General features: G+C 38.6%; 2 protein-coding genes and 1 long non-coding RNA gene across 4 annotated transcripts; 2 read left to right on the top strand and 1 right to left on the bottom strand.

Moving 5' to 3' along the window:
- The first annotated feature begins 231 nt into the window (after nucleotides 1-231).
- LOC146655413 (uncharacterized) lies at nucleotides 232-1,684 on the top strand. The gene is made up of 2 exons (XR_014914325.1): nucleotides 232-378; nucleotides 481-1,684. It is a non-coding gene; the product is annotated as an uncharacterized LOC146655413 (long non-coding RNA).
- Nucleotides 1,685-2,510: 826 nt separating this feature from the next.
- LOC146655414 (uncharacterized) lies at nucleotides 2,511-4,996 on the bottom strand. 2 transcript variants are annotated; one of them, XM_085428311.1, is made up of 5 exons: nucleotides 4,856-4,996; nucleotides 3,903-4,049; nucleotides 3,320-3,494; nucleotides 3,010-3,175; nucleotides 2,511-2,857 (listed from the first exon to the last, which is right to left on the bottom strand). In XM_085428311.1, exons 2-4 carry the CDS (start codon nucleotides 3,955-3,957, stop codon nucleotides 3,010-3,012), a joined length of 396 nt encoding a protein of 131 aa, XP_085284437.1. In that variant the 5' UTR covers nucleotides 3,958-4,049; nucleotides 4,856-4,996; the 3' UTR covers nucleotides 2,511-2,857. The 2 variants fall into 2 exon arrangements, with proteins under 2 accessions (XP_085284437.1, XP_085284438.1); XM_085428312.1 differs by lacking the exon at nucleotides 4,856-4,996 and adding an exon at nucleotides 4,505-4,542.
- Nucleotides 4,997-5,066: 70 nt separating this feature from the next.
- On the top strand, nucleotides 5,067-13,520 carry LOC146655415 (transmembrane protein 26-like). Its single transcript, XM_085428058.1, has 6 exons — nucleotides 5,067-6,416; nucleotides 6,874-6,970; nucleotides 7,089-7,178; nucleotides 9,670-9,866; nucleotides 9,989-10,068; nucleotides 11,416-13,520. The coding sequence occupies exons 1-6, from the start codon at nucleotides 6,226-6,228 to the stop codon at nucleotides 11,916-11,918; spliced, it is 1,158 nt and encodes a 385-aa protein (XP_085284184.1). The 5' UTR covers nucleotides 5,067-6,225; the 3' UTR covers nucleotides 11,919-13,520.
- The last annotated feature ends 255 nt before the right edge of the window (nucleotides 13,521-13,775 follow it).

Below are 13,775 nucleotides of genomic sequence, written 5' to 3' on the forward strand. Positions count from 1 at the left end.
AGGAGATGAAGCATCGCTGAATATGTTTCCAAACCAACTTCATTCTAAGCCAAAGACTAGAAAATCTGGTTGTAACAAGTGTCACCTGGCAGTTTGTTGCTCTCTGCCAGGTGATTGGCTGAAGAGCTGTGAAAAGGTAGTGGGTGTGTGGGGTGAAGTCAGCGCTCTTCTGTGGAAAAAACCCGAGGCAATTAATTCACTCAGGTGCGAGTGGGTATACTGTCGGTAAGAGACTTTTGCCATTTTTGTTTGGATCTTTTGCTATTGCATGTGCCTGTTTTTAATGTGTCATTGGACTTTTTTAGTGTGACCACGAATTTTAATAGAAGAATTGATCAAGCCCTAGATCGACTGCGCGCAGGGAAACTGATCAATATTGTAGGTATATTGAGTGTTTGTTTTAGTTTCATGATTTTGAATGGTTTTATAAAATTGCTATTTTATTGGGTAATATTTTAATTGATAATGTTTGTTTTTCAGCTGTGCTGTCTCTGCTGTCCTTTTTTTTTTTGTTCTTTTGATTGATTTGTAATTTTGTTTTGGTTAGTCCGTCCAGCCGTAGAGGCGGTTATTGATTGAGAGTACGTTTTGTAAGGGCGGACTAACCTCTCTTTTGTTTTTTTTTATTTTAATTGTTTGTGCCACTTCCCTTTATCTCTCAGATCACAGGCCATACATAGCACTGATTCCCAGCTGCGCTGAGACCCGAATTGTTTGCAGTGTGTGCCACGATTGCAGTGTCACTAAGCGGGGTGTGACGGGTTGTAGTGTTATTTCGCACAGTTTGTGTGGTAAGTCTCATGTGCAGCTGGGATATCAGCAGGATGTGTTGTAAGTCCTGTCTGGAAACGACTGGGAATTTGTATGTTTAACTCATGTAATAAATAAATGATCAATTATTTCTTTGCCCCGTTTACTCATCCCTTGTCCTCGGTTACATTTTGGCGTTGTTACGAACAGGTTTCAAGGGAGTGGCCATTTTGTTTTGTTATTTTGTAAGGACAGCAGGGACAGGTTTGTAAGATTGGAGAGAAGGAGCAGCCAGGTCTCGATCGCCATCATGGAGGGAAGCGAGCAACAAACAATGGCCCAACGTATACAGGAGTTGGAGAATGAACTTAGAGACTTGAAAACAGCATCTGTGGGTACAGAGAGGCCCTCTACATCAACAGGAGCTACAGGAAGTGAATCAGAGACTGTGAGACCCAATCCTGTGGTATACAACAGGATAGAAAGTTGCCAACATTTTCAGGGAAGTTGGACAATATGGGCTCACTGACTCTAGATGAGTGGATTGAGCAAATGAGAGACTTTGTGCGCACGAGAGGCAGAACAGAAAAAGAGCAAGCATATCTTCCCTTTGGTTTCACCTGCACAAGTGCCGAGGTAGGTCTCCCCTGCAGAATTAGTTTTCCCTTTGTCGGGAGCAGCGCTGGGCTCTCCAAATCACGGACAAACAGTATCCCACATTCTTGATTTTTAGTTCACAAACACTTGTTGTAATGACTAACTACTCCTGACATTTTGGAGATGTTAGCTCTGTATACAGTAAAGTTACAGCGGGATACAAATAATATCAGACTGATCCTGCCACGATTTGTTCCCCCGGTTCAAATCACAGACAAACAGTATCCTACAGTTGTTTATGTTTTTGAACCCATTTTGCACAGAGACACATTTTTTTTTTTAAAAATGTATTGATGGCAATGTTGAATATTATTACTCAGGAAAAAAAACAACAACTACAGTAAAAATAATTACACCCTGATGCGTCAGCCTTTCTAAATAGAGGGACAGTAACTGCTTGTGTATATATAAGCGTGTAAAACCTGAGGATAGTCAGATTAACAGTATTTTGTCTCTGTCTGCCATTCTGCAATGCAGCTCATGTAAACAATGTGGCGCACAGCCTGACGTGAAAAAAGGCACATACCTTTGACGTTGTGTCAAACTCTGTATTCCTCATCCACAACTAAACGCAAAAAAGGGTTTTAAAAAATATCTGTTTTCGGTGATTCGAAACGCCGTTTACGACGAAACAGCTGCGTTTTCAAAAATACCCGTGTAGGTGTGGACGTAGCGTAAAAGAGTTAGTAGTTTATTTTATTACTACCCGTAATTTATTGCAGATTACTTCACTGTTAGACATTTTATTGTATTTTTACAGCAACTTACTGGCAACACTATTGCCAGTAAGTTACTGTAATTACTAATCTACAGTATCTTTACTGTTGTGATGTTTTACAGTTCAACCACTTTACTGTAAACATATATTACAGTATAACAGCTTTACTGTAAACGTGGTTTACAGTTAGAAAGACTTACTATAAAACTTAATCACGGTATCACTGTACTGCAAATGTGGTTTATGGTATAACACTGTAATTGTGTACAGTATAATTTGTTTAGACTGTAATTGTGTTTTACAGCATATAAAATAATATTAACATTCATATTCAATATAAGAACATTTACAAAAAACAATATAATTCAATAAAGTAGTCTCAGAATAGTGAATTAAACCAACATTTATTGTTGATATTTTTTTAACAAGAAAAACATTTTTCAACTGAATAAAAACAATGTCAATAACCAAAATAAATAGAAGCGTACATGAAAACTACACAGTCCTTCACCTTTCCGTGTCTGATTTTTTTTTTAAGGAAAACAGTTTTTCATTCCACTAAAAACAGGACAAACCCACCAGCATGAACATTAAATAAACTATTACAATTGTAAAACAAAAATCATTTACAAAATGTAATAATTATCAGTGGGTCCCAGGAAATAGAATGTGACATGGGATTTAGATTTCCGTTACCAGGATGGTCGGGTTCAGTGTAGTCTTTATCACCACCTGTCAAAGACACATCATCAATATTCATGTTTGCTCAGGTTATTCACTTGTTCACATCTGTCTGAGATCATTCATACTGTTGTATGGATGTGTGTACAGTATGTATATAATTATCAGCTATGTAAAAGATATTATCATCTCTGTATTCTTACCTAGTTGGAAGTCCGCCATTCAAACTCAGAGAGCCGCTGGAGGAAGGTGGTGATCCGAGGGCTGATGCTTGTAACCTTCCTCTTTACGACACGACCTGTCTTGCAGCTTGTACCAAGTTTTGCAGGGCATTTTGTTCCCATGTCTGGATTGATCCTCACAAAGAACCTTTTAACGGAAAAAAGGCTGCTTTAATTTCAAAATTAAAACATACATTACAGCAATCACCTATATGTTTCTGCAACTGTAGTCAAGCTATCACATATATTTCATTCTTAAATGGTGTAAGCTTTAATGGTGTAAAGTATTTACCTCTGTATCATCTCCTGTGTGATGGACGCTGACTCCTGATACTCAAGGTTGAAAACGTAGTATGACGCAAAGAAGACAGCAAGGGTGCTGGCAAAGTCATGCATCTGCTCAGGCTCATAAAATACCTTGCCCTCCAAACTGATCATCCAGCGGCTTGCAGACATGAAATTATTCCCTAAAAACAGACAAGAGTCCAATAAGACAATGTGCTCACCCTTACAAATAAGGTTTCCACAAGAATGCTGGATAGCAGGCCTCACACTGTACAAAAATAGAATCCACACAGTTTGCTGCTATTTCTCTTATTATTTATTATGTAATGAAAATTATGATCAATTACAGGAAAAAACTGCCTAATGTTTTGGCATTTTGGCCTGTGCTGAAATGTTAGGCTGTTTTTTCCTGTTGGTCATTGTGTATAATAAATAATAAGAGAAACAGCAGCAAACTGTGTGTATTCTATTTTTATACAATATAAAACAGACAAACCCCTGTTAAGTAAGTTGTTGTGGGTACAAATACCACAATAATTACATAGATTTTTTACAAAAATATTACAAGAGGATTGAAACTATTTACTTACCAAGCGCTATTACCCTTGGTGTGATGGGTAAGGTCATCTCTCTCTCAACAGACATCTTGGTGGAAAAAGCCTTTAAAACACAAACACTGAGGCTACATCACACTGTCAGCGCAGCCAGCAAGGGCAGGAGGACAGCAATGCACCACACTGGGCGAGAAAAGACAGAGAGACAATTGTTAATTTAATGTTGCATTTATTTAACCCTTGAAAAATATATTTACATAAGTAAATAAAAGAAAAAAAACACACAACCCATCTTTTCAAGAATAATTCAACTAATTGCTCTTTTGACCAACCTAACACAGACGTTACACGGTTTTCCTATGAAAAAGACCCTGGAAGACGTTGTATTAAAGGAAAAAAAACATGCTCCCCTTCCCACTTAAAAAAATAATAAATATTAAACTTAGGTTGGAGTTCCTCACGCCACCAACCTAATGTTATATTAACTTTTTAGTGTTGTGTACTGCAGCTCACACAAAATTAAATAAAGCAGGCTAACCTACATGAGCAAGCTCAAAACTGGATAAGATTGTTTTAGCAGTCTCTAAATTTCCAAAAAAAGTTGTCTTTCTTTATTCTCATTAAATGTGTATTTTTACCTGCTGCTTTAGCTGAAGCTAAATGTCCCACTGTTAGCGTGGCCAGCTTCTCAATAGTCATAGAACAGAAGCGCAGGAGGACAATGCACCATACTCGGCGGGAAAAAGACAAAGACTGTCGTTGCGCCTGTGTTCTTCGCCCCTCCCCGTGGAAAATATATATCTAAATATATATTTAAATAAGAAAAGAAAAAAACACACACAACCTATTTTTTCCAGAATAATTCAGCTAATGTGCTATTTCGACCAAGCTAACACCGATTTTAAGCCCCTCCCCCCACACACAAAAAATATATATGCTCTTAAGAATTAATAAACGAGTATGTTAGGTAGGAGAGTCCTTTGCATTACCTTATGACGTCCCGTTTGCAGTTTCCACACAGAGGTCCAACAATAACGAGGTGCAAAATCTTTTGTCCTCTCGAGCATATCGTAATGAAGAGTTAACAAAGTTGGACTGTCTTTCCTCTCCTGTCAATCACTGGATCACAGGTCATGTCAGTCAGGATATGGAGGAGTGGTGGTTGGTAGAGGTAGGTGGGTGGGCGGGGCCAGCATGCATTCAGTGTGTGTTTCACTAAGTTGGGTTGACTAGTTCCCAGAAGAGTTCTGTACATGTTGCACGTTCAGTAAATGAGCAATTCAGTTACTGCTCGACTGAGAAGCCTCCGCCAAATTATTACAATATTCTCCACTGACTGAAGTTCGCCTTTGGCAACGCAGTGGCAAGCACACATTTGCAGCAGCTGTGCATGTGCATACAACTGCATGCAGCAGATTAGATGATCAGAATTCTTGAACCTTACACACAGGCAAGTCCCCTAAAAAGTCAAAACCATAATACTTTCACTGGTATCATACTGACAAATGGCATAGGTTGGAGGAAAATCTGGAAATGGTTGGCAGTGAAAGAGTTAAAATGTAATGCACTATTGCAACCAACCACTGAAAGAGTAAAAATACACAAACAGTATGATGAACCATTCAAATCACATAATACAGTAGCACTACTGCTAATGTGTTAACGGTAGGTATAACTACTACCGCAATTTTAAAAAATACAGTAAGTAAATGTAAATAACCTTAATATACCCATAATGCAAAGCAAATTACAGTAATTAACTGTAGAAATGTTTTCAGGTAAGTTACTGGGCATTTTGTGGTATTTTACTGTGAAAAATACAGCAAAGGTTAACAGTGTTGTATTTGCTTAATTGTTTACTAAATGTTTGAGGTGTGAAATAAAGCGCAATGGAGCAAAATATGGGTGTGTGTGGTTGGAGGATGTGTTAGTGCGTGTGCGTGGGGGGGGGGGGGGGGGCGAACATTTTTCATGTAAAACATAGGGGGGCCCAGCAAAAAAGAAAAAGTGAGTTACATCATGAGCTTCACATTAAACATTAGGCTACTCAGCAGCATTTACAGTCATTTAAAAAAATTGCTTTATTCCTTGGAAGCCAGAAACACCAGAATTATGACTCACAAATACACCAGCGGTTTATTAAGAAACTCAAACCAGTTCCTTTTCTGGTCTTCTACTGTTATTTCCCCTACATGGACCCATGCTTTTTCATGTTGTGCCTGAGGAACAAGGCGGGGCTTTATCCATGGGAACTTTATTTGAAAATGCATTCCCAAAGGTTTTGTTTCACTTACAGTAAAAGCCACAGTGAACACTGGAAATTGAGGTGATCACTTGTGAACTGCGTTAAGCCACCGACATGGCGCTGACTAAATTAATGAGTGCGATCCTCACCAGAGCGCTGTTTATTTTAGTTGCTGTCATCGGAGTGTTGAGGGTGGCATCGGTTAAGAAGGATAACAATTACTTGTTTCTGGCTTTTCTTTTGTTGCCGCTTGTTGTTGAAATGATAGTAACACTGAAGATGCGAAAAGGACAGGATTATAAATGGTAAGATAAAGGAGCATGCATGCAAGTGATGGTAAAAACAAAAGTGGTGTAATATTGTAATTATATTATCCTTAAGTATTCATTAGGCTACTTAATGCCTGAAGCTACTCATATTACTTTCAAACTCATCTCCGCTCTATCGTTTGCACTTTCCCCCTCTAATAGACAGTATAACAGTATAATGCATGATTAAATTATGCATTTTCATCTTTTCCTAGTCTTTATCTCGACCCCGGTGTACCTTACATGCATATTTAAGTAGTTTGTACCTTTGCTGCTACTATATTGATAAGCTGGGAAGCTAATAGTTAAACTGTCCCGAATGGTGGTACGATACCCCTTGACTTTTATTACTTCAAGTTAATCTCTTCAGTCTTCCTGCATGCTTGAAGTAAACATGCTTATCACTTTTCTTTTTTTTTTTAAACATTTTTGAATGCCTTTGGTTGTCTTGTAGGTTTTCCCCTCCTATCTTTCTCTTCCTCATTACTATTATTCCCTCGATCTGGATTCTGGAGATACAACACCAGCAAGACAAAGCCAGCGATCTAGAGGTACCCCATGTACATTTATTGACCGATTCTATCAAATGTCACATCTGCTATTAATGTTAAGGTTTATAAGATTTAATTACAATATTCACTCACAAAAGCTTCTTTAAATTGTTTTCAGTGCAATAAACTAGATTCTATAGAAACTTTGCAAAGACTGTGGAATCGAAGCACCGAGCAGGGAAACACCACAAACCAGAATTTACTTAAGGTAAGAGTGACTGAATTGTTAAGTTATGGTTCTGTGACAGAAATAAAGAGAGAAAAAAGAAAGAAACTGTGAATGAATGAAATGAGAAAGATCACTGTGCCATGTGAAGTGCTGTAAATACAAGAATGAGCTCAAATGGGACAAGCAATGAGCAAATACAGACTTGCCAGGAATTTATTTCGTTATCCATGTCTAATCAGAGAGAACCAGTTTTTCCACTTTTTCTACCAATGTTTTGAGTGAAACTCTCTGTATTCAGCCAGGAAGGGACATATAATAATAATAATAATAATAATAATAATGGTAATGGATTGCATTTATATAGAGCTTTTCGGGCCCTCAAAGCGCTGTACAATTCCACTATTCATTCACTCTCACATTCACACACTGGTGGAGGCGAGCTACAGTTGTAACCACAGCTGCCCTGGGGCAGACTGACATAACCTTCTACAGAAATAACATCCGGTGGCGTTGTTCCTCTTCTGGTCTTTCGCTAAGAAGGCTGAACTACCACTGTAAAGGTTGTTATTTCTTTATGCTAAGACACTTAACAGCTTATTGACTGTTTCATAATGACTTCTCTTTAAGAAAGCCAGAAAGAGCAGCAGAAAAGGTTGAAGCAACTCAAGTAAAATAAAATGATTAATGATGATTTCATCATTTAGTTCTTGGAAACTGTTTAAGCAGCAGTGTGGACTGAACGCATAGTGAAACTATTTATGCTCTGATTTTTTCATTTTTCATTCATGCATTAAGATTGACTGGGAATTAATAAAATAATCCAACTGATCCACTCCACCTGTAGGAACAATGCATTTTTGTCACACTTAAAAAAAACAAAAACGAATTTATTTCAGCTACCTATCCAAAATGCGGCATCCAAATTCCAGTGCCTTTTCACTTAGTACTCTTAATAAGAAAAGTAGAAAACAGTAAAGCATAAAGTGGACAGTCTCTCTTACTTTCATCATTTCAAATATCATCAGATTGATGACAAAGATCAGAATCAGAATCAGAATCGTGTTTATTGGCCAAGTATATGTGCAGACACATACAGGGAATTTGGTTCCAATAGATGGTGGCTCTCAAGCACAGCAATGTAAATCACACACACACACACACACACGCACACGTGTCTATATATACATATTACACATACATACACAAAGCTGTGTAAACCAACTATAAATAACGAATCTAAACTTATATACATAAAATACAGAAATGAATGAGGTGGAATGAATACTACAAAATGTACATAAGGTGCAGTTGCAGTCTGGCAGTGTGACAGGTCAACTGTTAAGAAGGGAGATGGCGAGGGGAAAGAAACTGTTCCTGTGTCGGGTGGTCCTGGTCTGCAGGCTTCTATACCATCTGCCAGAGGACAGCAGAAAAGTCTGTGTGCAGGGTGTGAGGGGTCTGTGATGATTTTCTCTGCCCGTTTCCTGGTTCTTGAGAGGTACAGATCCTGGATTGAGGGCAGGGGCGTGCTGATGACCCTTTCTGCTGCCCGTACAGTCCGCTGCAGTCTGCTCCTGTCCTGTTTAGTGGCTGCTCCATACCAGACTGTGATGGAGGAGCACAGGACAGACTCAATGACCGCAGTGTAGAACTGGATCAGCAGCTCCTGTGGAAGACTGTACTTCCCCAGTTGTCTCAGGAAGTACATCCTCTGCTGGGTCTTTTTGAGGATGGAGTTGATGTTGGTCTCCCACTTCAGGTCCTGGGAGATGGTTGTACCCAGGAACTTGAAGGTCTTCACAGTTGACACAGGGCTGTCTGATATGGTGAGGGGGGGCAGAGTTGAGGGATGTCTCCTGAAGTCCACTGTCATCTCTACAGTCTTAAGAGTGTTCAGCTCCAGATTGTGCTGACTGCACCAGAGTACCAGCTGCTCAACTTCCTGCCGGTATGCAGACTCATCACCATCTTGAATGAGGCCAATGACAGTGGTGTCATCTGCAAACTTTAGGAGTTTGACAGCCGAGTTCAAGATGCAGCATTAAGAGCTAGATAATTCACAAAGTGCCCACTAATTGGAGAAATAGGAATAATTTTTAGAAAATAAGAGCCTGGGTCTCAATATTGACGAAGAGTTTTAAAAATGTTTAGCGCAGGTTCCAAGAAAATAGACTTTTTTACTTATTTAATAAGTTTCTCCACTATTCTGTTATTTATTTTGAAAATAATAATTTAAAAAATTGTACAAAGGAACTCAGGTTCTCTTATTTACAGCAGGGTCTTATGACATATTACCTGTACTGTGTCTCAGGTTACTTATACTCAAATGCTTCTGTAGAACTGCTTTTAATTGTATGTGTGGGAAACTATCATAAACTATCATGTGGCTCACTGTTGTTTACTGAAAGGACAGAGATGAGATTAAATCCCAAATGGCTTTTTGAGTGAAGTGATTCAACCTTCTCAGAAAACCAAGTTTTCAGCATTAAACATCTTGCCATCTTTTTTCCTTTTCTTAAATACTGAGCAGAGGTTGTCCACTGTCTGCGCGAATGACTGGATCCTGGCTCTTCACCAGATCGTGCTCATCCTCCTCATTGTGGGGAAGTGGCTTCTGCCTTTGGGAGGCGGGGTCACAAAAGATGAGTTGTCTCAGCTTCTTCTAACTTTTGTTGGCACTGCAGCGGACATCCTGGAATTTACTAGTGAGACGCTGTCAGATGTAAAGTAAGGGGCTAATCGTGTTGCTTGTACGTTAAGAATGTGCTTCTCCTATCGAGACATAAGTCTGCATTTAATGTATGCAAATGCATATATAGTTCCTGATATTGGTGTCACTTTTCTTACAGAGAAAAAAATCCTGCCATGGTTTACGTCATCTTAGCTGTATGGACCTGGAGCATGTTGCAGTTTCCACTACATCTAGCAGGTCAGGTACCTTAAAATACTTGGTGTTTATTAAGGAGCTACAGCAGTGTAAGGAAGTTCCTTTCCTGTTCCCCGGTCATGAAAAAGACAAACAGTCTTAACAGTGTGTTTAGAAATTGGCTAAAAATCCAAGCCAGTCCAGTAAGTAAACAGTTAAGTACATAAGTGCAGCAAGTAAGTTGAAATTACAGCCCCCGGTGCTTTTAAATGACTAACTCAAACATTTTTACTTCCCGAGACTTAAATTAAAGGAATTAGGTAGCAGGTTATAAGTTTTCAGCTGCTTTGGTGTGGTTCCTCCTAGTGCACAACACAGCTCATGCCCCATGTGGCGAGAGTATGTAGGCAGCTGCTGTAGGATCAAGGATTGATATCACTGACTTGTCCCCACTCTCACATAAACTAAATCCAATACAACATCTCTGGGACTTTATTTTTTTGCCCATCTGATGCTACCAAGTTGCACCTCCGACTGTCTAGGAGCGCAGTAACGCCGTGGTCTCTTTAGGAGCATGTCCCAATGTTGTCAGGCATCCACAGAAGCACGTGGGGGGCCATACAAACTACTCCCTCACATTTTTAGTTGCTGCAATATAATTTCAGCAAAATAGACAAGCCTCCTCACAACATTTTTTCACTTTGATTTCTGGGGTGTCTTTGAATTCAGCCCTCTGTAGGTTTCCATTTCCATCAAACAATGTGGCATCTTTTCATTCCCATCACATTACTCAGTATATATCAGTGTAGATATCAGCATGATTTTTTTCTCATTTTGATCTGATGTGTTTTCAAAGTGTTACAGGAAATATTCAACCTTAGTTTTTGTGGTCTTGAGTCTTTATTTACTATTTGTTAATAGGTAAATGGTTATTCTAATGATAAGTATCTAACTTTAAGGATATCTTATGCTCTGGTTTGTTATTAATAATTATTATTAGCTCCCCAGGTTTCTGCTCACTGGGAACCTTCTTCCTGGTCGTAGCTAAAATACTTTTGACCTGGGTGGCTAAAAAACTTGTTAAGACTATTTCTGAATTAATGTCACCTTTATCTAAGGTTTCCTCCTGTATCATCCTCACTAAAACTTCTAACCTTTGGTTAATCCATCCACTTGTGTCCTGCATTCAGGTTCTAAATTAAAAGGAGACCTGTTATATTCAGACCATATTTGTATTCTTGGACTCTACTAGAATAGCTTGGTAAATTTCACACTTAAACAAAAAGCGAGATAAGCTGTTTTAAAAACAAACAAATAAATGTGACATCTGTCAAACTACATGCAGCTACCTGAAGGAAAGCTTCATTTTTACTGTCAATCATTTGTTTTTCCTCTTCTTATTCAACATAGTGGTGAACACCAAATCTGATGAAGAGAATGGCGGAGAAGATCAAGTTGTCCGGGAAACCTTCTTTATTAAACACAGCACTGATATTTGGAGTATCATAGAGACCCTCTTTATCCAGGATGGGCCTTTTCTGTTGGTCAGGCTGACTGTCATTATTCACTTCAGAGTCCTCCACCAGATGCTTGGTTTCTTTGCCATCAAGAACGGCCTAGTGATCACACTGAGCTTGTACAGGTTGGCCATTATATTGCTGGACTACAGACATTCCATGGGCAACAATGCAGAGGCAGTACCGATGCATGAGTCAGATGACAGACGTTGCAGCCACAGCAGCACTGAGGCAATAGCGATCCATGAGTTAGATGAGCTATGCGACAGACCTTCCAGCCACAACAGTGCAGAAGCAGTGTCGACCCATGAGTTGGATGACAGACGTTCCAGCCACAACAGTGAAGAGGCAGTGCTGACCGATGAGTTAGCTCTGGTAGATAAAGAGGAATCTTAGAGTGAGATGTATTACGCTAAACATTTAAAACCTTTTAAATTCAAATGGCAAAAACTATCACTGAAGCAGGAAAAGAAGGAAACACAACACAATGGTTTGACACAGCTACAAAGTCAGAGTGACTAAAGTCAGACTGTCAGATAAGAAGTTAGTCGACTTCTAACAGTGTGATAACTGATGTCTGGCCGACAGGAATTGAGGGCAACAAACGAAGGTGAAAGCGAGATGATGAGATATTTTTGCATGTTGTGTGAGATCGAGAGGAAGATAATAACAGACAGAAATTTTCCTGTTTTAACCCAAACAGGAAATTGAAAGTCATGCAAAAGCCCCTCTAGTGGTAGTCGGTAGGTGCTTTGTTCATTTAAGATGATTGCTCTTTACAAAATAAGGAATATGCTGTTTACAAATCAAAAAGTATTGTTACCTCAGTAGTTACATTAAATCAATGTGATATCTGTGGCTAAAACAGGTGGATCATTGTCCATTTGTACATTTTTTTTAAACTAAAGATAAAATTGCACTCAGGTGATGAGCTGTGTATGAGTTGCTTTTAAAGCCTTTAAAACCGTTTTTACGGCTTTAAAATCACACAAAGTTTTTATACCTGATTTATGTGAGGATCTTCATTTAGCTGGTAAAGGAACAAAAATATATGTCATGTTTGTTGTAAATGACTATAACTCATGATATCCTGTCAAAGCTGCTCTGACCTGAATACATTTCAGTAAATGTGGCTCATTTTACTTTTTTGCTATTTCATTTATCACAAAACCAGAAACAGTGGGTTCAAAATGATTATTTTTTAGTTTTTCTGGGTGATTTGTCGCATTGCCAATATATACAAACACAAATTCAAACTTTATGAGCACAAATGCGCTACATCTACTTCTGTTGAAAATATTCATCTGAAAACTGTGTTTATTTTGTCTACATTTCTTCATTTTGTACAGTAAATCTAACCTGCAAACTGTCTACCGTCTCCCCTCTGTGGACATCAGTGTATTACCACTTTGATCATGCCATCTGTGACAGTTTTTTGTTTGAGATGTTGCATCAGAATCAGTCTTATCTGAGTTTAGAACATTTCAGCTCCCTATGAAATCACTGTGGCTGCTGTCAAACTGTCACAAGAGTTGATTTTTGTATTCACCATCTATATGCCAGCCAGTTTTCAGAGATGTCAGGAAATTTAAAATTGACATTTGCACCTGCGTCATGGCCCCACAGTGTGGTTTCCTGTTTTATTGTGAAGGTCTGTCTCTTATGTTAGTGTGTCCAGCTTCTGACAAAACAAGAGTAAAACAGTTTCTCGACTAACTCCAGCTCCAGCAAATAGTCTTTTCCTTTTCCTCTCTATGATGATTAAACTGGATAAAACTGAACAATGTTTGGAACCATAAATCTGTCATGACAATAAATACTCAGGTGTTCAAAAGGCTCAAGGAATGTGTGAAATCCTTCAAAACAGTTTATCACACCAGATTGAGTCATTTTCACCCTTCCTTAATATTTGGAAATGCTCTAAGGCAAATGAGGAAGAACGGCTGTCCAAAATCCGGTCAAATTGTAAACAAGCATTGTTTCATTATATAAATCATCTCAGATATTTATTTTACAGGGACTTTTTTTTTACAGGAGGAAGGGGAGAAGAGGTGTGCTGCAATATGAAGATGCATAAAAGTGCAGCAACATATATGCCAGTTCTTCTTTAGTTACACTGCAAGGAAGTACATTTAATTGTTAGTGTGATAAAAATCTGTGACCAAATGAAATCACATATAGTGTATTACCAAAAAAATTAAAATGTAGGACAACAATGATACACACTTCTAGTGTTCACCGTCATTCTTTTAA

Source organism: Rhamphochromis longiceps, linkage group LG13, assembly GCF_057381845.1.
Source record: "Rhamphochromis longiceps isolate RC_006_pf linkage group LG13, R_longiceps_female_GT1.1, whole genome shotgun sequence".
NCBI lineage: Eukaryota > Metazoa > Chordata > Actinopteri > Cichliformes > Cichlidae > Rhamphochromis > Rhamphochromis longiceps.